Source organism: Dreissena polymorpha, chromosome 13 (genome assembly GCF_020536995.1).
Source record: "Dreissena polymorpha isolate Duluth1 chromosome 13, UMN_Dpol_1.0, whole genome shotgun sequence".
NCBI lineage: Eukaryota > Metazoa > Mollusca > Bivalvia > Myida > Dreissenidae > Dreissena > Dreissena polymorpha.
Genome location: NC_068367.1, coordinates 49,594,919 through 49,622,184, shown reverse-complemented (window position 1 = coordinate 49,622,184; position 27,266 = coordinate 49,594,919). Strand labels below are relative to the sequence as shown.

General features: G+C 32.3%; 1 protein-coding gene and 3 non-coding genes across 4 annotated transcripts; 2 read left to right on the top strand and 2 right to left on the bottom strand.

Annotated features, from left to right (window-relative positions):
- Positions 1-10,645: 10,645 nt before the first annotated feature.
- Positions 10,646-10,717, top strand: Trnat-ugu (transfer RNA threonine (anticodon UGU)). Its single transcript has one exon. It is a non-coding gene; the product is annotated as a tRNA-Thr (tRNA).
- A 631-nt stretch (positions 10,718-11,348) lies between these two features.
- Positions 11,349-11,420, bottom strand: Trnat-cgu (transfer RNA threonine (anticodon CGU)). Its single transcript has one exon. It is a non-coding gene; the product is annotated as a tRNA-Thr (tRNA).
- Positions 11,421-11,608: 188 nt separating this feature from the next.
- On the top strand, positions 11,609-11,680 carry Trnat-ugu (transfer RNA threonine (anticodon UGU)). The gene has a single exon. It is a non-coding gene; the product is annotated as a tRNA-Thr (tRNA).
- A 4,505-nt stretch (positions 11,681-16,185) lies between these two features.
- LOC127856078 (uncharacterized) lies at positions 16,186-25,588 on the bottom strand. Its single transcript, XM_052392070.1, has 9 exons — positions 25,478-25,588; positions 25,053-25,153; positions 23,482-23,602; positions 22,726-22,818; positions 21,435-21,527; positions 20,021-20,056; positions 19,559-19,708; positions 17,417-17,513; positions 16,186-16,914 (listed from the first exon to the last, which is right to left on the bottom strand). The coding sequence occupies exons 1-9, from the start codon at positions 25,563-25,565 to the stop codon at positions 16,461-16,463; spliced, it is 1,233 nt and encodes a 410-aa protein (XP_052248030.1). The 5' UTR covers positions 25,566-25,588; the 3' UTR covers positions 16,186-16,460.
- Positions 25,589-27,266: the final 1,678 nt, after the last annotated feature.

The window sequence follows — 27,266 nt, the reverse complement described above, 5'->3', positions numbered from 1 at the left end:
TTATACTTAATTGTTCACATACTATTCTGTTTCTTATGAAATGGTTTTGGTACCTTTGACGCAGTAGTGGAAACTGTGGGTCTATTATAACATACCGATACTGACGTTTCATATCGGAATGACGCAGTTGTGAAACATGCCGCCAAGAACATTTAGTATTATACTATTATACAATACACGTAGTATAAAATATATGCTGTTAACGCCATCATTTTTGTATGTCTATTAAAACAGATACAATAATAAGTGAATCGTATTAACTATGATTATTATTTTCTTTTGCCTACTGTCAAAAATATTAAGATGATCGAATGACTGTATTGGATAGAGTAAAAGTAATCAACGTGTGCGATTATTTTATATTATGTTGACTTTTTTTAAGGAAGGAGATCACTTCTTTGTATGATTTTCAAAATTTGAAAATGTAATTGTATTGTTATCATTATCAATTAGAATATTCAAAAGGTAATTATTTTGTTATCATTATCAATTAGAATATTCAATTTACATAAAAGAGACAGCAAACATATGTTTAATGCTAAATGATTAAATAAATCCACTCATTATTTTTTGTAATTTAAGCATTAGCATTACGTAATAATGTTACTTAACTAAATCTGTGTAATTGAATAATTTTGAAATTTTTAATTGTATTGAAAATATAATCGATCGTTAAAACAATGAGAACTTTTTTTTGGTAAATGTAATTCACCACCGAAATTATATATTCATTATGTAAATGACTTATTGATTCTATTCTTTGAATGATTTTGACATGTTTTTTTTCTTTTTTGTTTTACCCACTATTTGTATACATCATTTTGTGTTGTACTTCTCAAATACATGTACCATGCCTTTGCTATATCAAACACATACTGTGTATAGGCTATAAATTTGCAATAAGCTATTTAATGCCGAATAAATGTTATGTTATGTTATTTTAAACATAGAATTGACCAAAAAGGCCTTTTAACAGATTTTGGCATGTTTTGAAGTTTGTCATTCAATGCTTTATAATGATAAATGTAAACATTGGATCGAAAAAGCTCCAGTAAAAAATCAAGAATAAAATTTAAAAAAAGGAAAAAAAGTAGCCGTCATCGGGGCTCGAAACAGTGACCCCCGGAGTCCTGGAGTAAAAACCAATTACACCGCTCGGCCACCCTGCCAAGTATGTATGAGTGACGTATTTTATACTGTATATAAGCAATCTTCGTAGTTTCACAAAAGTAAACGACAACAACAGAACTCTCCAAATTATTCAATCGTTTCGCGTTGCAACGCTTTATGATTTTCAGGTTTTTAAATCCTCAAAAGATGCATATAATGGATATATTAGACCATGGTAAATGTTCAGTATTACTGTTTCCTCACAAATATCATAACTAAAACGAAAATTTGCGAATCTAAAACAACTTTTTCGATTTTGTCAATTTACCAAAACGTGAAAAGATCCCTTAAAGCAACACAACTACATCAATGGCAAATTTATGTGTGTTCAAATATATAACAAACTTTTCATATACTAGTATGTCCACTTCAATCATTTTGAATGTGAAAAATAGACAAATAAAACGACCTTATTATGCCCCCACAAACGAAGTTTTGGGCGGGGGGGGGGGGGTATATAGGAGTGAACTTGTCTGTCCGTCGGTCTGTTTGTCTGTCGGTCTGTCCTAAAGAGTTTAAAATAGCTGTAAAACAAAACCTAACTTACTTGTTAATAAATTAATTGCATTCACTAAAATATAACTCGAAAAACACCAGGTTCTGCATATATCCTGACATTTATTCCACTGGTCGGGTGTGTACGTTGGCCGGGGTGTTGGTGTGTACGTTGGCCGGAGTGTTGGTGTGTACGTTGGCCGGCGTATTGGTGTGTACGTTGGCCGGAGTGTTGGTGTGTACGTTGGCAGGGGTGTTGGTGTGTACGTTGGCCGGCGTGTTTGTGAGTACGTTGGCCGGAGTGTTGGTGTGTACGTTGGCCGGGGTGTTGATGTGTACGTTGGCCGGGGTGTTGGTGTGTACGTTAGCCGGAGTGTTGGTGTGTGTTATGGCCGGAGTGTTGATGTGTACGTTGGCCGGCGTGTTGGTGTGTACGTTGGCCGGGGTGTTGGTGTGTACGCTGGCCGGGGTGTTGATGTGTACGTTGGCCGGGGTGTTGATGTGTGCGTTGGCCGGGGTGTTGGTATGTAAGTTGGCCGGGTTTTAGTATATTGTAACCTAAACACAACGATAACGAGCAGTTGATTTAGGTAGTTTTTCTTGAATGCTCTGAGCTTTAATGAGTACATACGAGCGACGCGGAGAGTCAATAGCTGGGACTTGTATTATTGCAACCAGTGATTTAGGTACAAAGTCTTCAAATACGCTCCGTTCTATAGAGCAGAACGTATGCAGGCAAAGATTTTTTAAGTTTGATGTAATTTTACAGGTGAGAACGGGTTAATTATGTATCCATAGTGCATTTACGTGTTTACTTTTATTTAGAAAATGAGCACTGGCTGATTACAGACGACAATTTACTTACTTTGATTTGAACATTACGTTTACACTTTTAGAAGTTAGTATACACTGTGTATTCGACGTAGAATTATGTCGAAGATTCATAGGCTATCATAGGAATTATAAGGCTATTGTCGTGTATATATTTCACCCATTGGTTTTGAAAAATAGGGGTATTTCATTCTTGAAATAAGGTGAAATGAGTTAAAAAGTGCATACCTTAAAGTCATTGCTGCTTAACTTCTGTTGAAGCTGCACACTTGTATTGATTCAATAAAACTGTAAAATATCATAATTAACTAAAATAAACTGATGTTTCATAACATCATCAATCCTTGAAACTGTCCATGATATACACTTTAAATTTTAAAAAGACCTGATGTTAACTGATATCTTTGTAACTGTCATCTGATATTTTGGCGCAACAATCGCGGACGTCTTTCTACCTCTCTTAGACATTTTTATTTTTCGCATCGTGATAGAAACTGAAAGTACAGACGATTTACAAATATATACACAATGAGCGACGAATTAAGTCAGATTGAAAACGCATGTATGTCGTCGTAAATAATTTGGTCAGTCGCTATATTTAAATATGAAAATATTTTCGCAGATCGTTTGAATAACTTTTACTGTCATATGTAATAATGCATCGAAACCCACCAAGTAATAATTTATTACATTTATGTTTGTTTGATGAAATGTATAAGAACGAAGGTCGGGTGAATAGTCAATTCCTACTCAAAATTGTTTTGAACATGAAACAACATTCTAACAAATCTATATCTCGGACTTTATCGGACATCGCACAATTTATAACATTTCGGGGTTTTATTTCATAACGGGAATTGTTATTGTCAACCCGAAATGAAATAAGGCATCGCAACTCCCTTTGTAATAAATTATTACATTCATGATTTGTCGATGGAGTCTATAAGAACAAAGGTCGGAAGAACAGTCAATACATACTCTAAAACTAATTAAACATGAAAATAAATTCTAAAAATGTGTGTATCTCTGATTTAATGTACATGATAAAATTTATTTCGTTTCGGGTTTTATTACAAAACGGGTTGTTACTGTCGACCCGAAATGTAATAATGCATCGCAACCCACTTTGTAATAAATTATTACATTCATGATTTGTTGATGAAGTCTATAAGAACAAAGGTCGGGGGAACAGTCAATACCTACTCTAAAACTAATTTAAACATGAAAATAACTTCTAAAAAAGTCTGTATCTCTGATTTAATGGACATGATAAAATTTATTTCGTTTCGGGTCTTTATTACAAAACGGGTTGTTACTGTCGACCCGAAATGTAATAATGCATCGCAACCCACTTTGTAATAAATTATTACATTCATGATTTGTTGATGTAGTCTATAAGAACAAAGGTCGGGGGAACAGTCAATACCTACTCTAAAACTAATTTTAACATGAAAATAACTTCTAAAAAAGTCTGTATCTCTGATTTAATGGACATGATAACATGTATTACATTTCCGTTTTTTATTACAAAACGGGTTGTTACTGTCGACACAAAATGTAATAATGCATCGCAACCCACTTAGTAATAAATTAATACATTCATGATTTGTTGATGGAGTCTATAAGAAGAAAGGTCGGGGGAACAGTCAATACCTACTCTAAAACTAATTTAAGCATGAAAAAATACCAATTTAAACATGAAAATAACTTCTAAAAAAAGTCTGTATCTCTGATTTAATGGACATGATAAAATTGATTACATTTCGGGTTTTTATTACAAAACGGGTTGTAACTGACGACCCGAAATGTAATAATGCATCGCAACCCACTTTGTAATAAATTTCATTCATCTTCTAAAAAGTCTGTATCTTTGATTTTATGGACATGATAAAATTTATTACATTTCGGGTTTTTGTTACAAAACGGGTTGTTACTGTCGACCCGAAATGTAATAATGCATCGCAACCAACTTTGTAATAAATAATTACATTCATGATTTGTTGATGAAGTCTATAAGAACAAAGATCGGGGGAACAGTCAATACCTAATCTAAAACTAATTTAAACATGAAAATAACTTCTAAAAAAGTCTGTATCTCTGATTAAATGGACATGATAAAATTTATTACAATTCGGGTTTTTATTACCAAACGGGTTGTTACTGTCGACGCGAAATAGAATAATGCATCGCAACCCACTTTGTAATAATTATTACAATTCGAGTTTTTAATACAAAACGGGTTGTAACACACCTGTACGGGCCTCTGTGGATATTTTTACCAATAGCCATGGAGTGAAATTACTTGATTTATGTAAATCTACTTGTCTACGTATTGTTAATGGTAGAATTGAAAATACATGTAAGCTTACTTTGTATTCACATAACGAAACGTCTGTCATTGATTATTTGTTAACAAAAGAAAACAGCTTTTCTAGTATATCTGAGTTTACCATGCATGATTTCAACGAATTAAGTGATCAAGCCCCGACAATCGTGATACATCGGCTATCTCGGATTCCGCCGTAAGATAGGCCTCGTGGCTAACGGTCGCCATATTGCCTTGTATTACTACTTTACTACCCAAAAGGTTGTCAGTCTATTGTTATGAGGCAGTATACGATGCGCGTTGAACTAGCGCCAAACTTTTTACCGAAACATTGATATTAAGAGCACTGTTAACGTTTATTTGTGTTGCATTTTGACCTATTACTTTTTCATTATTATTTAATCACCCTATCATCCAGTTTTTAAGATGAAATTACGGTGTTTACAAAACCAACCAAACCGAAAGTGAAACTAGATGCATTACGTTTCGCGATGTAAACATTAAATATTTGTTCAGTTTGAGGAAGCGAATCGATAATAGACGGTGGAATATGTATACAATACAGACTATCATTGCCGATTGTAGTACTGGCTAAAAAATACCTTTTATGACAGGTCATGTATAGAACGTTAATCAAAATAGTGACCATAAATCACTACAAATGTCTGGGTTGATCATTAATATAATTAATGCACGTTTCTGATCTAATTGCCTGTATCTAGTTGTAATTACCATGATATTGATAAAATTAAAACGTTTTTTTCATAAATTAACATTACATGTTTTATTTTTATCATTTAGGTAATATATACACATGTAGAACCAGTACTTGGGTGTCTCTTGGAGATTTTTTAAGAATGCTCCCACACTGGGGATCAAACCAGTGACCTCCAGATCATTAGGTGGACACCACATCCATTACACATCAGCGACCTTTAATTAGTAAATTACTTTAGTATTACAGCATTATATAATATAATGTTGCTACATATTTTTGGAAAATGATTAATGTGCAGTACTAAATAAATCTAAATGCATACAATTTTAATTGTGTATATTGTGTGATTATTAGTTACAAATTCACTTTTTACAGGTATACTGGATTATGAAAGACTGATAAACATAAAATTGACAACTCATCTCCCCAAGATACTTTGTGTGGCTCATTCTCAGAACAAACCCATAGTCAGTGAGAAAACTACAGTGTAAAAAGTCCACTTGATTGTGACAATTATGGCTGACCAAGCAAATGTTATCATTTAAAATAAAGAAAACTTCCAGTTCAATATACATTTTATACCAATTATGACATTGACCTACACAGAAAATAATTGTAAGGTTGATTTTCCCAAAATTGACTGTTACAATTGGATACTGTTTTAAGCTTCACTCTACTTTGTCTGAAAATAAGTCCTAAATGATGTAATAGAAACATACATATTTAATTTTTAGTTTTACAAGTATATATATATATATATATACATATATTATTATATCTTTTTATCGATGGTCAATCAATTTAAGTTTAACTAATATATATATTATATATATATATATATATATATAAGAAATAAGAAGAGATAAAACCACTTTTCATACAAATGAAATATATATATATATATATATATATATATATATATATATATATATATATATATATATATATATATATATATATGAATGTGAATGAACCATCCTTTTTTGGGGATGGGGATTTCATAGTGTGAATGCCTCGTTCTGCACCGTAGCTAGGCGCACACGCCGAAGTCTCAAATGGAAATATGTATGTCTGTCTGTGTATCTGGTTGTTCACACACCTTTCTCCCTATATATATATATATATATATATATATATATATATATATATATATATATATATATATATATATATATATATATATATATATATATATATATATATATATATATATTTACCCTATTGTAAGCATTTATTATACGTATTAATATACAAATATTATATTATCATGAATTGTTTTAATTATTTTTTTTTGGCAAAACTTAAAAGTATATTTTTTTATAAATCGTCAGTCAATAGCACTATGTAAGTGTATAGTTATACAAATATTATGCTATCATGAATTGACAAGAGTGATTCTATTTTTTTTAAATCTAAATTTATATTACTTGTAAATCCTTAAGGTGATTGCTTTCAGTTTCATGTTATCAAGACACTTACCTAGACAGGACTTATTCTATTTTACAATGCTAATCTCATGATTGTACATACCGGTATCTTAAGTAAGATTACAAAGCTGGTAATATCGATATGATTTGTAGCAATACAATTTTACACAAGCATAGAAGATTAGTAAACATTCTACATGCATGTTACTAATAATTGTGTATTTTATCTACTTTAGAAAAAGATAATACAATGAAAGCAACAAAAGTGAATCAAACAGTGTAATTCCATAGAACATCTACCATTCACTTTACACTTAAACAAGGCTTCATATGAGAGCGAACATGAAGCAAGAGTGTTTATAACTAAATGGAGAAATGCTAGCTTATAAGTGTTAATTGAAAAAAAAAACAGATGATTTTTTGTTCACCACTTATAGTACCTTCAAACATACGTTATATGTACAATCACAACTGAAAGGGAATCCTCAGCATTGAAGGTATCAAGTGGTTAAAATATAATGTAAGTGGTAACACTGAATGACCAGGTATTGTTATTATCATTCACAATAACCAGTTTGTTTTCTATAGTTTAGCGTGCACAAAGACATACGATTGAGATTGTATGCAGTATCAATATTTGGGAACTTTGATGAGAATAGAATAGATTCTAATTGCAATAAATCATGGATAATTGCTCAATGTACGTGCATATTTAGGAACAAGAACATTTACAATCATAAACATAATTGAATGTTCAACACATACAAATGTAAAAACAAAACAACATTTATGTGGAAAGGCATACGTGAGAAATAACACTATGTTCACACGGCACAAGAGCATTCACAGTCATACACACACAGGTGGCAAGCGTGTGGCTACGATACCATCTAATGAAAACATCACCCTGAATGACAAACAATCACATTTCAACGAAAAATCATCATTTCTGGAAAAAAAAATCACCATCAAATACTTATACAACAAGGCATTCAACCGGAAACCACCCGAAAACAGGGCGCATCGCCACCGAACAGCCATTACCCCATCAATCCCGCAGCGACTCCCACGATCTCGGCCCCATTCAACTGTTTAATAGTTTTACTGAAACCATTTGCAGTGTTGAGAATCCGTTATTTTGTTTATAAAACAACCCATAGTTTTAATGTGAATAACTGTATAAAGAAGGCTGAATGGTATGATAACGAATGCGATACTGCACACAGTTTGTACCACGATGCTTTACATATGTTAACTCAAGTAAAACCGGTCTGAACAGAAAACGTTTATGTACACTTAAAATAGTATAAGGACTTAATACGCAAGAAGAAAGTTTTGTGTTACATGAACAAAAATGTCGGAGATACGAAATGAAGAAAACACAAACCAAAGGAATTTTGGCAAATTTTCAAATAAATAATAGCTTTATTAACAATAAAATACCTTTAGATAAAAGTTTTTTGAATAACTTAGTAGCAACATGTCCGAATTTTGCAATACTGAAGCAGAAGATTTTTGTTAAAAATATTATTTAAGCTTAGACAATTCTGTGTTTCCAGAACTTGAAATACGATTTGAAACGAAATAAATCAACTGATGTGAATACCTATAGAGGGATACCCTAGTAAGTTGCTTTTGAAAATTATTTACCATTGTTTTAAATTAACGTATTGAATCTTTTTGCAATGAAAACACTATAATTTCGGATGCACAATTCGGATATAGAAAATGCTTTTCAACTGTTGTTGCTTAATATATTTTTATGTCGATTGCACAAAATCATTTGAATGAAAACTAACGTTTGTATGTTGTAAACTTTGATATGTTGAAATGTTTTGATAGCATTTACAGCAATGTATTATGGTTGAAAATGTTTAAGTTCTGCGGATGGACTACGGAGAGGAGAGGTTATGTCACCGATTTTGTTTTTCCTAGTTATTGAAGATCTTAAATTTTACCTACAAAATAACATTAACTCTGGTTTGATTATTAATGATATTGTGGTGTTTTTAATATTATTTGCTGACGACATTGCAAGTCACCTGCTGAAGTTCAATCAAATTTAGATAATTTATATTTATATTGCAATTCTTGGGGGTTACATGTTAACACTACTAAAACAAAAACGAAAATAATAGTATTTCGGAAAAGGGGTGGACTAAAAGAAAACAAAAAATGGACATACAATGGGAATGATACTGAAATTGTTGATAACTTGAATTATTTAGGAACAGTGTTGAATTATACTGAACGTTTTAAATTAATCCTTGAACAAAATTGAACATGTGGTCGGTAAAGCTCTTAGGACCATGCATACTTTTTTGTTTAAATGCAATAAATTTTACATGAAGCAAAAAATATCCTGTCAGTTGTATGGGTCTTTTGTGGGATCTATGCTTCAGAAGTATGGGCTTTTCCATAAACAAATGATATTGAACGGACAAATTGAACGCATAAATATAAAATTTTGCCAACGATTACTACATGCTTAAGTAAAAACATGTAGTGTTGCTGTTTATGAATAATTAGAAAAATATCCATTGTACGTAAATAAGTTTGTTAAAATTCTTAAATATTGGTTTAAAATTCTAAACAATGAAAATATCATTATGCAAACGGTTTACAAACAAGCATATTAAAGCCACACACCTTGAAATGAAATACATGTTAATCAATAAATATAGATGCAATTCGCAAGTGTGCAAAGTTGTAATTAAATTTATAGCCTAGTTAGCACGTAATATATAATTTTGTTTAAAATTTAAAACCGAAAGTAGGATTTCTATACGTATACGCATATTTCGACAAACGCGATAATTTTTAAGTTTTAAAGCGCAAAATAGACAGATTTCTATCTTGTTACCACCAGATATATTCTAATTGGCATAGATAAAATAAAATATATAGATAAGTTAGCTAGTAAATTATTATTTTTCAAACGATACCGTTTTTAAACCGAAAGTAGGATTTCTAGACGTAATCGTCCATTTCGACAAACGCGATTATTATTTTAGTTTTCAAGCGAAAACAAGATGGATTTCTACCTTTTGTTACCTCCAGGTATATTCTAATTGGCATAGATAAAATATATTTCTTATTTATACTTAAATTAACTATGCAATGCATAATTATGTAAGGCATTTTTATTATCTTAATCTAACGGCAAATAGGCGAAGATGTTTATGAAGTAAATCTAAGTATTCCACATATTCCAAAGATGTTTTTACCTTTATACATATCTAAACAGAACTGTTATTCATTGTGCCATACCACTCTTGTTTTAGATTTCTCTTGTAAACCAGGGGTCGTGAGATCGATCCTCACTGGGGGCAAAATGTGGATTCATTTCATGTTCAGATTAATTGTCTTAACTAAAATAATAATTATGAATATTAATATTAAAAATAATGTATTACTCGTTCAAATATGAAAACCTTGTCATTACAGTACTTATTGACAATAAAACATACAATTTCACCTCTTCTTGTTCTTCATTTCTTATTTGCTAATACAGTAAAATATATAATCTTATTATCACTCATTGTTATCATTAAAATACATGGTCGCTTCATTCCATCTCCTTTCACTGGTCGCGAACCTTACATCATCGCCGTATATCTTTTATAAGATATTTCTTGTTTTTGATATATCGTTAAATATGAGAATAAGCGCACATATGCCTCCATAGCTCAGTGGCAGAGCACTGGTCTTGTAAACCAGGGGTCGTGAGATCGATCCTCACTGGGGGCAAAATGTGGATTCATTTTATATTCAGCTAAATTGTCTATTTTAAAATAATATTAATACGAAAAATTACTATTAGTATTGTTAATATTATAAAACTGTGTTATATTTGTGTTTTTTTCATAAGTACAACTATTTTACTATAGTATTAGTCATTATTGAATCATAAACGTAGATATAGACAGAGTTAATTAAATTGAACAACCGATATACAATAAAAATAACTGTTAAGTTAGTTCCTTCCGTATATGATCATTTCATCAAGGTGATCTAGAATATTTATTATGCAACATTTGCTTTCATGGTGCTGGGGAAAAACGGTTAGAGTGGATTTAACACTCGCGGCCCCACTTACATTGCGTACTTCGTATAATAAATTCACAAATGCAATTATGAAACGGTTATGGACAACGTCCGATCAATAACAAGCCTAATCAATATGTCGAGTTATATAAAACATTATAACGAACAGGCACAACCCAATGCATCTACAATAATCAGTTGATCCTACAAAGAAACGACACACACTTAACTGTCTACTAGTTTCACATGTTTTCCCATTAGTTGTTGATTAACTAATTTATAACGAGCACTTTATAAAAAATTATTAATAAGTCACCTACAGGCCGAACATCAATGCCACCAGTGAGGTTTAAACTCACAACCCTTGGTTTACGAGACCAGTGCTCTACCACTGAGCTATAGAGGCAAGATATTAAGGTAAAGTTTAGTATATATACGTTTCAAATATGTCCTTATTGGTTTAATGACTGCATGTATAAGCTATGTTTCAATGGTTTTTATATTCTTCATAGTTGATAGTTATTTATAACGAGCGCTTTATATAAATTGACCCGCCCTTTGATGAGTCAAGGACTGCAGATATTAGGCAGATATGCCTCCATAGCTCAGTGGCAGAGCACTGGTCTTGTAAACCAGGGGTCGTGAGATCGATCCTCACTGGGGGCAAAATGTGGATTCATTTTATGTTCAGCATAATTGTCTTAATTAAAATAATATTAAAACGAATAATTATCATTATTTAACTTTGTTATATTTGCGGTTTTTATCATAAGTACAACTATTTTATTATATTTTAGTCATTATTGAATTATAACGTAGATATGGACAGAGTTCTTTTAATTGAACTACCAATACACAATAAAAATAACTGTTAAGTTAGTTACTTTCGTATATGATCATTTCATGATGATGATCTCAAATATTGCTATAGGCCAAAAAACAACGCAAAGTGAGAATTGTACTCACGACCCCTGGTTTACGAGACCAGTGCTCTACCACTGAAATATGGAGGCCCAAAATTAATGTTTAGCATACTTTCGTTTCAAATAAGTTCTTATTGGTTTAATGACTGCAGATATAAGCTATGCTTCAATGGTTTTGACTTATAATATTGTAAAATAGTTGTACTTATGATAAAACGCAAAAGAAACAAAGTTTAAAAATAGTCAAGATAATAGTAATCATTATTTGTATTCATATTATTTCAATTAAGACAATTAACTGAACAAAAAAAATGTCCCCAGTGAGGATCGATCTCACGACCCCTAGTGCACAAGACTACTCTGATCTATGAAGGTACATGTATATGTGAGCCTCTTCTCAAATTTAACAATATATCAGCTAGCAAGAAGATAAACCACTTAACATATCTAATATTTGCAGTCTTGACTCATCGAATGGTCGATTTATATAAATCGCTCGTTATAACTAAACGTACAACTAATAACCCAAACGTAACATCGTAATATAATAGTACTACTACTACTAATAGTTATTCAGAACATACAGCAAATCCAGTCTTTAAACCCGGGTTAAAAGTCTCTTAACTATATACTTCACTGTTGAACCATGGTTTAAGACAATAATGTGCACTTTGCTTGCCATAGCAATACACCGTCGTTTGCGTAACCTCGTTGATAGCGCTTGACTGAATTCTGGTAAAACATCGGGGTGGGGGGGGGGAGGATCTGATATGGCTAAGAAATCTGCAGCTGGACTTTGAGTTCACATATGTATACACTTGCGAAGATGAGGCTTTTGGTTACCAACCTTAATAAGAGCCGCTTCTTTATCAGATCAACGGAAGAAAAACGGAAAAATCAAGCAAAATAAATCATAAAAGAAAAACGTTTTATTTTAATATTCATATGAATTCCATTCCATTATTGTTTCATAATGATAAGTGAAACAAATTTCATTGGGAAAATTCGTGAAAATTGGAAATAATTGATCAATGTTCTCTTAGATCAACAGAATGCAACATAACTGTCTGGTTGGATCATTTTCGTTATTATTGTGTGTGTGATATATGTTTAAATAATATTTCGCATTTTGATTCAGTACTAAATCCGCGTCGTTCGAAAATGGGTCTTATGCCATATGCAGCTATCGTCGATATTGACAAGCCTGGGAATCTCGCAGTAGGTAAGGAGATACCTAGTGAGACCACGAAACCTTGCGTGAATTATAGTGGGCAGCGCAGCTGCTGACTAGAGTGCGCAACTGCGCAGACAGGGCCTTTGCTACGCTAGCTAACGCGCCATAAGACCAAGTTTCGCATGACGCGTCTAGAAATGTATAATTTGAATGTGTCGAAAGAAAACTGCATGTTATTCAAATATTTGAATACTATATATTTCGATGGTGAAAAAAATAAACTCTTAATATGCAATGTGAGGACACAAATGATGTGATCTACCGTAGTATAATTTTCATTTTCGAACACTTACGTTTGGTTTGAATACATGTGTCATTAATAACACACGTTTTAAGCGGTAAATATGCGACAACCAAGTGACAAAAAGCAACAACAATAATTTCAATATTTTTATTTGATTTGATCGAGAATTTAATACAATGGTCGTTGATACCAATACATTTATTATAAGAATTATGATGTGGTTCATTCTGTGTTAGACTCACAGACTTTTCCTTAGCGCCATCTTAGATATACGTTGACTTTCTTTTTTCATTTTTGTAATCATAAGTGGAGTTTGTTCGAATCCTATAAAAATGATGAGAGATGTAAATAAGTGGCATTTTTCTCCGTTTTTTTTTCAAAATCTCACCACTGTAGACAATAAAAAGTAAATTATGTTGGCGTTTGCATTTTTCGTGGCCGTTCGATTGGTCTACGTTCAAACGTCGAACTCCATGTCCTGTAATTGTACGTAATATTAAATATGTTCAAAGGGCGAACAATTGCAGTGCCTTCAGCGCTTTAATTGTATAATTTTATAAATGTAGGATCATTTCGGTGTCAGTAGATTATCAACGAGTACTCAAATATTTCAATATTTCCAGGAATGGCCAAGCCAAGAGTGAGGATATTTATTTGTATCATCACGAGTGAATACAAAATCGATTATATAGTAAACCAACAGATGTTTAATGTATTAAAGGCCTTTTCACTAAATGGTAACATATGTTAGCGGTAAAATTGGCGATTTCAAGGAACATTAACGTTATAAAACTGATATATCATATTCATTTTACACGAAACCTGAAAAAAGTATCGATCATTTTCACTATTATTTTTGAACGTTTGAAAAGTAGCTGTTTTTTTTCTATAAACCGTTAAAGCATAAAATAAATATGTCCTTTTTAATGTTTTATACTACTTTGTGTTCGTGCGTATTTCGATATTTGAGACCTAAATGTTTGTGCAAAGAAAAGCATTTATGCAATATATACTGTTGTTAGTTTTAGTAAGAAAGTTCCCTTTTCACATGTCATTGAAGTTTTGTGCAAAAATCTGTAACAATGCAATAAGCATAATACATTATACGAAAAATGAAACATATATTATTTCTTCCATTCCCAAACATTGGAACTGTCTATTAAAAAGTTAACGAGTTAACTTTAACACTAATGCTATATGATAATGATTTTATTTACAATATTTCCAGAAGGCTAATGGCCCATGTGGACACATTTTAGTTTATGTAATTGATAACAACAGTAATAATAATATAAACATATTTCTGATGAGTACTTAAGTTATGAGTAAGCGAGTTTGTTGAACATCATACATACTACATAAATAATATCACTCAATCATTGTCTGCAGATAATAATACATGCATTTACTCGTCGCACAAATTCATAGTGAGACTATAACAAGAACAAAATCAAAACTACTGAAAATACAGACGAAGATGAGTAATGCAAAAACCATAGTGCATTGTATTCATTTAACAATAACATTATAGAAAATACATGAGATGTATAATAAATCATGTTTCATGATAATAACAGAACAAATTACGTGTTAATTTCGCAACAAAAACATATGGTAGGTGACATGCAAAGTATACATCATGTAATAAAAATTCATAAAGGCACACATTTAAATCGATTTTTTAAATTAATTTTAGCACCATACACTTAACATTTTTGTAACGCATAAAATATATGTACATTAATTTACATACAAAAACAAAAACAATAGTAATTTACATATTTTAGTTAGTGAACAAAGTCGATAACATTAATAAATAGACACATGTTTGTTAATCTTACTGAAAATGCAGCATGAACAAATGCACTATATTTTCTAAACACAGATTCACTATCGGAAGACATAAGTTCTATAATTTTTTGCATATTTGATCTATTTCTAAAGTATCAAGGTATATATTTACATCTTAAATCTGAGTATAAGTTTTATTCAAGCACAACATGATATTCGTCTTCTAGACGGTTCCAAGTAATACATGTCCTTTGCCCACCAGGTTTAGTATTGGGTTTAGACCATCTGCCACTTTCTATTCTTAATCTATGAGTAGATAATCGTAACATAGATAAGCTAAATCTGTACTTTGTAATATAACATAATATTTAATATGGTTAAATTTGAAAGTTTGCTATATTTCTATAAGATAAGAGCACTACTCGAGTGTACCAATTGGCCGTTCCAATTTTGGATAAAATTATCTGTAAATATTAGTTTAATAGCACCTAGAAATATAGTTTCTTTATGGCAATTATAATTATGATTATGATAATTAATATTATATATATTGTACATTACAGATCTACTTATCTATAACTTTACTTCATTCTGTTCGAATAACACGACCAATACGTAATAGATTCTATCTATCCGTATTACTTAAATGTCGTATAATGAGCACAAATCACGCAATATTGTAGATAATAGTAGATTTAGCAAATTAAATTTGTGTTGGGAACGGCTAATCAACAAAAACAGACTAAATTTCATCATACACAAAATATTTTGTAAAATAAAAACCTACTTTAATAATAACTACATGTATTTTCATTAGCAGTGGTATCCCATTTTCAAGTAAACAAATGAGGGAGATCATGTTTTAAATGTTTTCGCTCCTAAATCTAAGGCCACGAAAAGTTGTAATATGTTTGCTATATCTTTATACACTATTTGTCCGTACACAAACACCAGCTGTTCGCGACAGTTAATCCGTGTATACTGCTCTACGTTTGTAATTTATTAATTCCGATATGATCATAATCGTCGCCGTTTATATTAAGTCTGCTGTATGTATTTTCTGAAAATACCGCACCCAAACCTTTGCTGGTGAAATCATAGTCGTTGTTCACCACTTCGAAGTTTGTGTCATCAATGTCCTCATATTCATCAATTTTGAATTTTCTATCATTAGTATCCTCAACGCCTATTTTGACATCGACGACTGGTTTCTCTAATTTAAATAAATCATTAACTTCATCCGATGGATATTCATTAACATGAATACCAGTGCCTTCTTTTTCTAAAACAAAAAAACGGATGCCTTTCGTCACTGGGCTCATCTTTTCGGTTCTCCAATTCTAAGCGATGTGCTTCTAAAACAAAGTAATTGTGTTTCTCAGATGAACCGGCTTTAAGAGCGAAATCTTGACTCATGCATTCTTTTTCCAACACGAAATCGGACTTTGCTGCAGCAAAGTTTTCTAGCTCCCCTGGCTTATTTGCTATTGCCATGTCGTCTTCAACAGTGGCCACACCACCGCTATTATTTCCATTGAAGACGCCTACATTGCTAGCTAGGACAACTGAGTCAGTGGTGTCATCACTCATCCCTAAATACTCATAGTGATCACGAGGTTGAAGCTCCGGATCTATATTCGACTCATGGGTCATGCCGCCCCTGTTTTGATGCCATTTGCTCTCGGTAGATTTGAAACATGCGCGCCCACTATTAAACACAAACTTAATTAACAGCGAAATAATTTCTTTTTAAATCTCACGAAGATGGTAAATAAAGTAAATATGTCAATTATATCAGTTTTGTCGTTCTAAATACAACCTATTTCATTTTTTAAAACTGATTTTTAAGTAAAATAATTATCTTTATAACACTACTCATAAATGTTCACGAACTGTTGAATACTCAATTGCACACACACACACACATATATATATATATATATATATATATATATAGATGTGTGTGTGTAACCGCCTTCATTATTAGCTTTAAATGAACCCATCCGTATGCAATCCTGTTTAAAAACCTACGCATCAGAACGTCGAATCATGGTTTATGTACCGATAAGCAAAGTTAAATAAGCATGTGCCTGAATTAATATGTTTATTGTACAAAACTTGTTAATGATTTCTTTTTCAAAGTCGGCTTTCAATTTTCAATTATTGATAGAGTTCAGTGCGAGAAAACAGATCAAGAATAAATCGCTTACGTGTTTCTAAGAATAATTACAATGATTCCAGCGACAATCACAATAAAGACCCCAACGACGATTCCAACTACCATTAATCTGCTTGTTGATCCTGGAACTGAAATGTGATACATATTGACTTTATATTGCTATATTTTAATGTGTTTATGAAATAAATATATTGTATTACCACATCAATAAAAGACTATGAATTGCTACTAATAAAATTGATTGCGCTACGAAGGTAATTTTCTTTGTTACAAAGATATTTTTTTCTTCTAAGGTAAGCTTATTTGATACGGATATCATTTATTTTGCTGTTGAGAACTTAATGTCAACCACGAATGACGAAAAAAGAAAAGTTCTAAAATACCGTACTTTTTACCATTATAAGTTATATTTATTAAAATATCACGACTGGTCTATAACATTACTTTCAGTATATTTGGTAATAAAATGTCGCGATGTGAATTCGAAAGTACATCGCAAAAATAGGTAACATAACGATATAGACACTATAAATTACGCAAGTAGATAGATCATTTTATCTATAAAATATATACAAGTAACTATGCATGCATAATTTGCATTCCTGGTTTTACCACGTGCCGATGATGATCAATCTACTTGCGTTATTTATAGTTAACTAGAAGTTACCTGCAGGTAGACATACACAGTTAAATTTATTACCGAATATATTGAAAATATGAACACGTAACAACTTTTTTCAAGTAATGTTATATACCAGTCGTGATATTTTAATCAAGTTTCAAGTTTGTTTATTTGTGATATAGGCCTCCGGCCCCTGACACATATATATTACAATCCATGCAAAACAATGGTGTGTGCACAATTGGTTGGCATAACATGTAAGCATATAATCGAGTGGTAAACGATTCTTACAATAACATGCTTAAAGATTGTAAAACATTTGCATTTAGTAGAGCGGAAATGTATATTATATATAGATATACACATACATTCACAAACATATACATATACATACATATACACATATATATATATATAATTAAATATATCATACATATAAATATAAACATGTTATAAAGTAAATATACAACGTTATAGTCCCTGCATATAACCTACACAATAAAAGAGACTTTCGAATAGTATTCTAAAACATGTATAGCGGAATTTAGGTTATATGGGTAGGGCCTATAATAAATTGACATAAATGGTATACCGAGTAGTAGGCCCTATCGAAACAAAATATAGGACTTTGTCGGTAGGAACTACATTTTAAACATAAGTACACTTTTACAATTATTTAACACAGAGCCAAGTCTTGTGGTGACCCACATAACTAGGCTATATCAAAGCTCAAGAATTAATGTTCGCGTTTCAAGGGCGTTAACAATGTAAGAAGCAGTTTGTTTTATTGTCTGTTCATTTTTACCTGACAACAGTATGCCCAATTTGAGTATACTTGGGTTTATGAAAAATTTACGTTGTATATATGTTTTTCGGATGTCATGCAATACAGGGCACTTTAATATGAAATGTAATTCGTTTTCTACTTCACCAGTATTGCAAATTGGGCAAAAGCGTTGTTCTCTAGTTATACCGCGATATCTGCCAGTTTCAATTTCTATCGGAAGAGTTCCGGAACGAAGTTGTGCAAAACTGCGCCTAAATTTGCGCACAGATAGGATGTCTAGGTATGCTTCATGTTCGTATTGGGACTTAATATGTTTGTAAAGTTCCAATTTGGGAGATGTATGTACTATACTCCACCAGTTCTGTAAGTATTGGGACTTAGCCCGTTCTCTAAATTCATTTATAAATTTGAGTGGGTTTGAGACATGCTGGTTCATCCAAATGTACTGAAATCCATTTTTGCTTAGTAAGTCCTTAATTTCATTGGCCCAATTAAAGAAGAGATTTATGTTATTTAATCAATATAAACTAGTAATTGTAAAAATACGGTATTTTAGAACTTTTCTTTTTCGTCATTCGTGGTTGACAGTCCGTTTAACTTAAACAAAGGTTACACGATAAAAGATAGGGAAACATTTTGTGGTAAACGAAAATTTGCGTCCAGATAATTTTTGAAATAAACTCAAAAATAACATTCTAGTTAATGTGTTGAAAATGACCGTTTTTTTTGCGAATTATCTTCCTCACTTAAAGGTTCTGACATACTAGTTGAAGGCATATGCTGGGTTGTGTCGGAATCAGTGTTCGGTAGAGACGTTTGCATGGTTGTAGAAACCATTTCTGTTTCTGCTTCCTCTTGTGTTGTAGACACTTCGTCTGATGTAGACACCGCTTCTGTTGTAGACACATCAAAATCTGCGAATATAAAGGCAAATACGGACATTTTTAAAACTATTGTCATGCGCATGAAGCAACGATGCACATACTAGACTTAATATGTTCACTCTTTATTTAATGACTTATATTGTGTAAAATGATATGGTTCAAGATATATCAAACACATATGGAAAAAAATATGTCTCATTGTTTACGTGAACAATATTATAAACTTATCGCGGGGCATGCACGGGGATGTAAAGATTAAGATTAAGTTGAGACATAACTTGTTAACGACATTTAAATAATGACAATTATCAAATACAGTTTATTTAAACTTAAGTATCTTACCTGATGGATCCTTAATGCACTGGGCGATCACTGACTCTAAAACGTTGATTTGAACTATGAAGTCTCATGCAAATACATAACGTACGATGCAACATTTGCAGATTGTGTGTTAAATACAACACAATAACATAGTATTGTTGGTTTAAATACTATGACATGAATAATATGTGAGGTGAAACATATAATTTAAGGTCACGTCTAACGCAGCACTTATATAAACAAATATCTTTATCTGATAATATAAATATGTATACATCCTGTAAATTTCGATCCATAGTGATTCAAGCTTCGGTGAATTATCTTTAACTTATCAACAACGGATATAAAAAGTCACAAAATGAAACAATCTCAAACTATTCACATTAAGATAATATTATTAAACAGCCTATTTAAATCGAACATGAACTAAATAAGTATCCATTCAAAGTGCTAAAGGTCATGTCTTCGCATCAATGTTCAACTCGTCACAATCCTATAAATTTTAGATGATTTTAAATTATGTTGTAAAACTTATTATTGAATAAATATGTTTAAATCATCTCGTCACAATATTTTTTATAATATTTGGATGGGGTTATTTTGATAGCAGGGCGTTCATTGTATGTGATTTGACGCTTGTGTAATACATATGTCGCGTGCGCGATACGACTTTGTGTTCTACATGACTGCTATTACGATTGTCATGTCTTAAATCTTCTAATTGCAAACACACGCTATTTTAAATCGAATTCCATCAAACAAAGGTGCAAGTTAACGATCTACATGGTTACTAATACGATCGACAAGTATGTAGTCGTCTTCTTGCGCACACCCGCTTTTTTACTATCAATTCTTATTAAAGAAAAATTGGTACGATTATATTGTCGTCAAAAAGCATAGCTTTTGAAAGAAAATCACAATTGTTCACAAACGTCCGTGTGCACGTGCAATATGTGTAAACCACAACCGTTCGCAGCAACAGAGCGTCATTGATGAAGTATAATAATCTTTGTAGAAATTATTCTCAACTAGCTATGAGCGAAATTTAAAGTGGATTTTTTTTTTTAGAAATCAGGATTATACATGTTTAAGTTAAAAGACCTTTCGAGTGTATTTTATCTAGAGTCGACATTAATTGAATCTTCATTTCACTTGAAAAAAGTAATACATTATAAACTGATATAAAAACATCAACAAATAATATCAGTTGAGGTCCATATAAACAAAATACGATTCGTCAAAACACGAAATCATCTGCGCGAGTATACAATATTACAATACCAATGGTAAATCCTTGAGACTACGGTGCATTGAGCGTAAAATTGTAGTTTCATAAATCGAAATATTATCTGCACTATTTTACGTTGAAAACCTTATACGCGAGCAATAATGTCAAATGTTCGCCATTTTTTGTCGATAAGCAATGTTGTAATACCTATTTCTTTGCAGCATTCTGAAATTTCATCGGCTTCGAGTGGACAAAATATAATAGTGGCAGTTGATTCGCAATGAGCTGTTATACTTGGTTCTGGAAATATGAAAACAAACACGTTATTCATTGGTTTTTGAACTCTTGAAAATAATTCGGATGAACATCATATCGACCAAAATACAAATAACAACATTTATAACGTTCGAATAATACGGATTTTTCAAGTATTAATAGCATGGTTCTTTGACACATGGTAGCATGTAATGCCTATAGAGTAAGTACACTTGTGTACATGAAGTTCATTCGCACCAAGCACTTTCGAACATGACCATCATCAAATGCGTTTGTTACATACGAAAAATCTTTCTCTGACATAAAAGTTTCTATGATAAGATTTTTTCTATTTTGGCATGAATATATTTATTTTTGGTGGACTGGGATAAACGTCTTTCTGCAAACAAAGCGTTTCTGTTTTAGAACTTTTCTCATCATCATCATCATCATCATCATCATCATCATCATCATCATCATCATCATCATCATCATCATCATCATCATCATTATCATCATCATCATCATCATCATCATCATCATCATCATCATCATCATCATCATCATCATCATCATCATCATCATCATCATCATCATCATCATCATCATCATCATCATCATCATCATCATCATCATCCTCATCATCATCATCATCATCATCATCATCATCATCATCATCATCATCATCATCATCATCATCATCATCATCATCATCATCACCACCACCACCACCACCATCATCATCATCATCATCATCATCATCACCATGATGATCATCATCATCATCATCATCATCATCATCATCATCATCATCATCATCATCATCATCATCATCATCATCATTATCATCATCATCATCATCATCATCATTAGGATTATCAGGATTAAACATGTTTAAGTTAAAAGACATTTCGAGTGTATTTTATCTAGAGTCGAAATTAAGTGAATCTTCATTTCACTTGAAAAAAGTAAGACATTATAAACTGATATAAAAACATCAACAAATAATATCAGTTGAGGTCCATATAAACAAAACACGATTCGTCAAAACACGAAATCATCTGCGCGAGTATACAATATTACAATACCAATGGTAAATCCTTGAGACTACGGTTCATTGAGCGTAAAATTGTAGTTTCATAAATCGAAATATTTTCTGCATTATTTTACGTTGAAAACCTTATACGCGAGCAATAATGTAAAATGTTCGCCATTTTTTTGTCGATAAGCAATCTTGTAATACCTATTTCTGTGCAGGTTTCTGAAATTTCATCGGCTTCGAGTGGACAAAATATAACAGTGGCAATTGATTCGCAAAGAGCTGTTATACTTAGTTCTGGAAATATGAAAACAAACACGTTATTCCTTGGTTTTTGAACTCTTGAAAATAATTCGGATGAACATCATATCGACCAAAATACAAATAACAACATTTATAACGTTCGAATAATACGGAGTTTTCAAGTATTAATAGCATGGTTCTTTGACACATGGTAGCATGGTATGCCTATAGAGTAAGTACACTTGTGTACATAAAGTTCATTCGCACCAAGCACTTTCGAACATGACCATCATCAAATGCGTTTGTTACATACGAAAAATCTTTCTCTGAAATAAAAATTTCTATTATAAGATTTTTTCTATTTTGGCATGAATATATTTATTTTTGGTGGACTGGGATAAACGTCTTTCTGCAAACAAAGCGTTTCTGTTTTAGAATTTTTCTCATCATCATCATCATCATCATCATCAGCATCATCATCATCATCGTCATCGTCATTGTCATCGTCATCGTCATCGTAATCATCATCATCATAATCAAGTGATAAATATGATAATGATGAGATCAATCAAATTGTGCACATTGATAGCATATGTAAACTATTCATGTTACTACACTTATGCACGTAATATAACAACAGAGTTCTGAACTTATATGTTTGAACAAGTAATGAGGCTTATGGAATATGAACCCTACACATTTGCATTTAATTCTTACCATTAGAGATGCTGCTCACTTCTGTTTGGCGATGATGCTTTTTTCCTAGTTCTTGTGAACAGTTATATAGATTTAGAAAATGTTGATGGTTGTTATACAAACCTCCGAGGCATCTGGATATCTGGAAAGAAATATGTATATCATATTTATGTGTGTTATGATATAATATCGATTAAAAACAATTATGTTATTAAAACTAAACAAAAATACCAGCAAACCCTCTCCAAAGTGTCAGTCTTGCATAGCTAGTGATTTATCTGTGTCAGTCTTGCATAGCTAGTGATTTATCTCAGCCTGTCCGTTACAACTTGACTGGTTCAGAGTGTCAGTCTTGCATAGCTAGTGATTTATCTCAGCCTGTGCGTTACAACTTGACTGGTTCAGAGTGTCAGTCTTGCATAGCTAGTGATTTATCTCAGCCTGTGCGTTACAACTTGACTGGTTCAGAGGCATAGCTAGTGTTTTATCTCAGCCTGTGCGTTACAACTTGACTGGTTCAGAGGCATAGTTAGTGTTTTATCTCAGCCTGTGCGTTACAACTTGACTGGTTCAGAGGCATAGCTAGTGTTTTATCTCAGCCTGTGCGTTACAACTTGACTGGTTCAGAGGCATAGCTAGTGATTTATCTCAGCCTGTGCGTTACAACTTGACTGGTTCAGGTGTCAGCCTTGCATAGCTAGTGATTTATCTCAGCCTGTGCGTTACAACTTGACTGGTTCAGTCTTGCATAGCTAGTGATTTATCTCAGCCTGTGCGTTACAACTTGACTGGTTCACTTGCATAGCTAGTGATTTATCTCAGCCTGTGCGTTACAACTTGACTGGTTCAGAGCTTAATTCTTATAAAATCCCTGCCGCCATTTCTCTACCCCTTATGATGGTCGATTACAATACCTTTATTTTTGCATCAGGTGTAAACCAAACAATGACCTTTTGCGTGGAGGGGGTGGGGGTGACGGTGGTTGAAAAGGACTTAAATTAAGTTTAAACGGATAGTTCTTCTAGATGTTGAGGGCTTAACTTGTGATTGCAATAGTTACCGTCAGAGAGTGGAGCGCAGAAAAATTGAACACAATTTGAATATTCATTTGAGTTTGTGATCCAGAAGACACTCTGGAATCAAGATTATTATTTCAAGACCAGGTAAATTGCCACATTATGCTCTGTATTAGTAATTTGCGTACGGTACTCATAACTTCACACCAAGTTGTTCAAATCAGGTCATTACCGTTGGTTTAATTAACATCCATCGTTAAATTTTCGAGAATGGTAAACATTGAAGGCTTAACGTTTTTACATCACAGTTTTTCTTCTTTAAACTGTCCTTTAAAAGAACGCTTAAATAAAAATAGTATTTACTGGATAGCGTTCAATTCCGACACCCCAAATACATCAACATAATTTGTTATTTAAAACGATTTGTTTATGTTATTTCTTTATGTTTTACATTACATAATTCTTGACGAAAACCATGGACATTCATTATAATACTTATGTCTTCTAATGTCCCCTTTTCAACGGATCGCGTTTAAATCTTATATTTGGTCTTAAACAAATCGGTTTACACTTTACCTCGGCCGGATCCCCAAAAAGCGTTCCGCAGCAAAAAGCATCACCGCCAAAACGACTTTTCTCTTTTTTACCACACTTACAACCACTGTGTGATTCATCTCCTGTTTGAAGAAGATGTAAATTACAGTCAAGCAAGACTTTAAAACGCTCCTTAGTAAGGTAAAACGTCCTTTAATTCCCACAAAAATTCAAGTTCTCTTATCATTTTATGTAGAGATCTGTTTTATATTAAATATCTTAAACATTTGAATTTACTAAAACAGATAATATTTCCCCATATGTGAGCATATTAAAGCATAAAAAACCGAATCAAAGTATGTTCTTACATCTGAAAATGTTCGTTTATCATAGTTCTTAAGCGTTTGCAAATAACCCGATGAACAACACTCCAACAAACATTATCTCTTAATACAATATAAAGTTACCTTCGGTTGTAACTATCCATACAAAGACTGCAAGAAAGCTTAAAAAACGCATTCCTAAATTCATTATTGCGAATCTGTCTACAAGCATGTGTTTTTGATTCTGGAAGTTAATATTCGTTTAAATTTATCATAATGTGAAATCGTCTGATGAGGAAGGAAAACGTTATGTATTGAAATATTTTGACTGTGTTCACAAGTGTTTATATGTATGGAGGCCCTATATGGCCATTTTGAGTTAGAGTCAGGCGCTTAGTTTTGTGTAATATAACTTATGACTTTGAAATTAGTTTTAAGAATAAAAGTACATTTGTAATTAGTTGACAGGATGCATGTAAAGCGCTGTTTGTATCTCCTTCAGATATTGAAAGAATATTTCATCCACGGTAATGGTACTTGAATTAGTCAAATAATATGGGGTCAATTATTTATAAGTAAACATTCATCAAAGGGGCCTTTTCACAGATTTTGGCATGTATTGAAGTTTGTCATTTAATGCTTTATATTGATAACTTTAAACATTGGACCTAAAAATCTCCAGTAATAAAAAAAGTATACAATTAAAAAAATGTAACACTAAATAGGCTCGAACCACTGACCCCTGGAGTCCTGGAGTATAAAATCTTCCGCTTACACCACTCGGCCATCCGTGCTCATGGGGTGACTTTTTTTATACTTTATATAAGCAATCCTCGTAGTTTCACAAAATATAACGACCGCAACAAAACTTTCAAAATTATTCAATCGTTTCGCGTTGCAACGCTTTATAATTTTTAGGTTATCAAATCGTCAAAATATGCATATAATGAATATTTTAGAGCATTGTTTATGTTGAGTATTACTATTTCCTCAAAAATATCATAACTTAAACGAAAATATGCATATCTGAAACAACATATAATTTTGTAAATTTACCAAAACTTGAAATGCCCCTTTAACTAGTTAAAATAAACCAAATATAAAATAGGATAATATAATGACATCCGTGAGAAAATATATATTTTGATTTGATAATAAACATGTTTCGTTTGGGGATCATTGTTTGAGGTCATTGAGGATCCTCCACAATATTGAACTAAAATTAAGCAGAATCGTTCCCCTGTAAGTTACTAAAAATTGGATGAGGTATTCATTTTGATGATGTAGCTAATAGTCATGGTGATGATGGAGATTATTGTCGTATTGTTGATGATGGGGATGACCTTCGTGTTAATGGAGGTAAGAGTTGTGGTAATGGTGAACTTTGTAGTTGTGGACAAAAATAAGCCATGCCCGTCGTCATGGTTATTCGTCTATCATTACTATGGAGGCCATAGCTGCCTTCCGTTGTTACATTTCTTTCTGTCTTCTTTAGAAGGTGTCATATTATGTCGAACCGTCGTGATATCTTGTCCATATGTGTTGTTGTCTTGTCAAAACACAGTCGTATTATGTCAAACCGTCGTGTTATCTTATCTGAATGTGGAGCTGACTTGTCTTTATACAGTCTTATTATGTCAGACCGTCGTGTAATCTTGTCCAAATGTGATGTTGACTTGTCAAAACCCAGCCTTATTGTGTCAAACCGTCGTATGACTTGTGCTGACTTGTCAAAATACAGTCTTATTATGTCAAACAGTAATATTGTCCAAATGTGATGTCGACTTGTCAAAACAAAGTCCTATTATGTCGACCAGTCGTGTTATCTTGTCCAAATCTGATACTGACTTGTCAAACTACAGTCCTTTTTTGTCAAACCGTCGTGTTATCTTGTCCAAATGTGGTTTTGAATTGTCAAAATACAGTCTTATTA

What these genes read in the sequence shown, in the direction of transcription:
- LOC127856078 (XM_052392070.1), bottom strand. Translation starts at nt 25,565, where the DNA reads ATGCTTGTAGACAGATTCGCAATAATGAATTTAGGAATGCGTTTTTTA. An exon ending in AGTGAGCAGCATCTCTAATG is followed by an intron (nt 22,819 to 23,481) that starts GTAAGAATTAAA and finishes TCATATTTCCAG; the next exon opens with AACTAAGTATAACAGCTCTT. An exon ending in CCAGCATATGCCTTCAACTA is followed by an intron (nt 17,514 to 19,558) that starts GTATGTCAGAAC and finishes ATCACATTTCAG; the next exon opens with TTCCAGGATCAACAAGCAGA.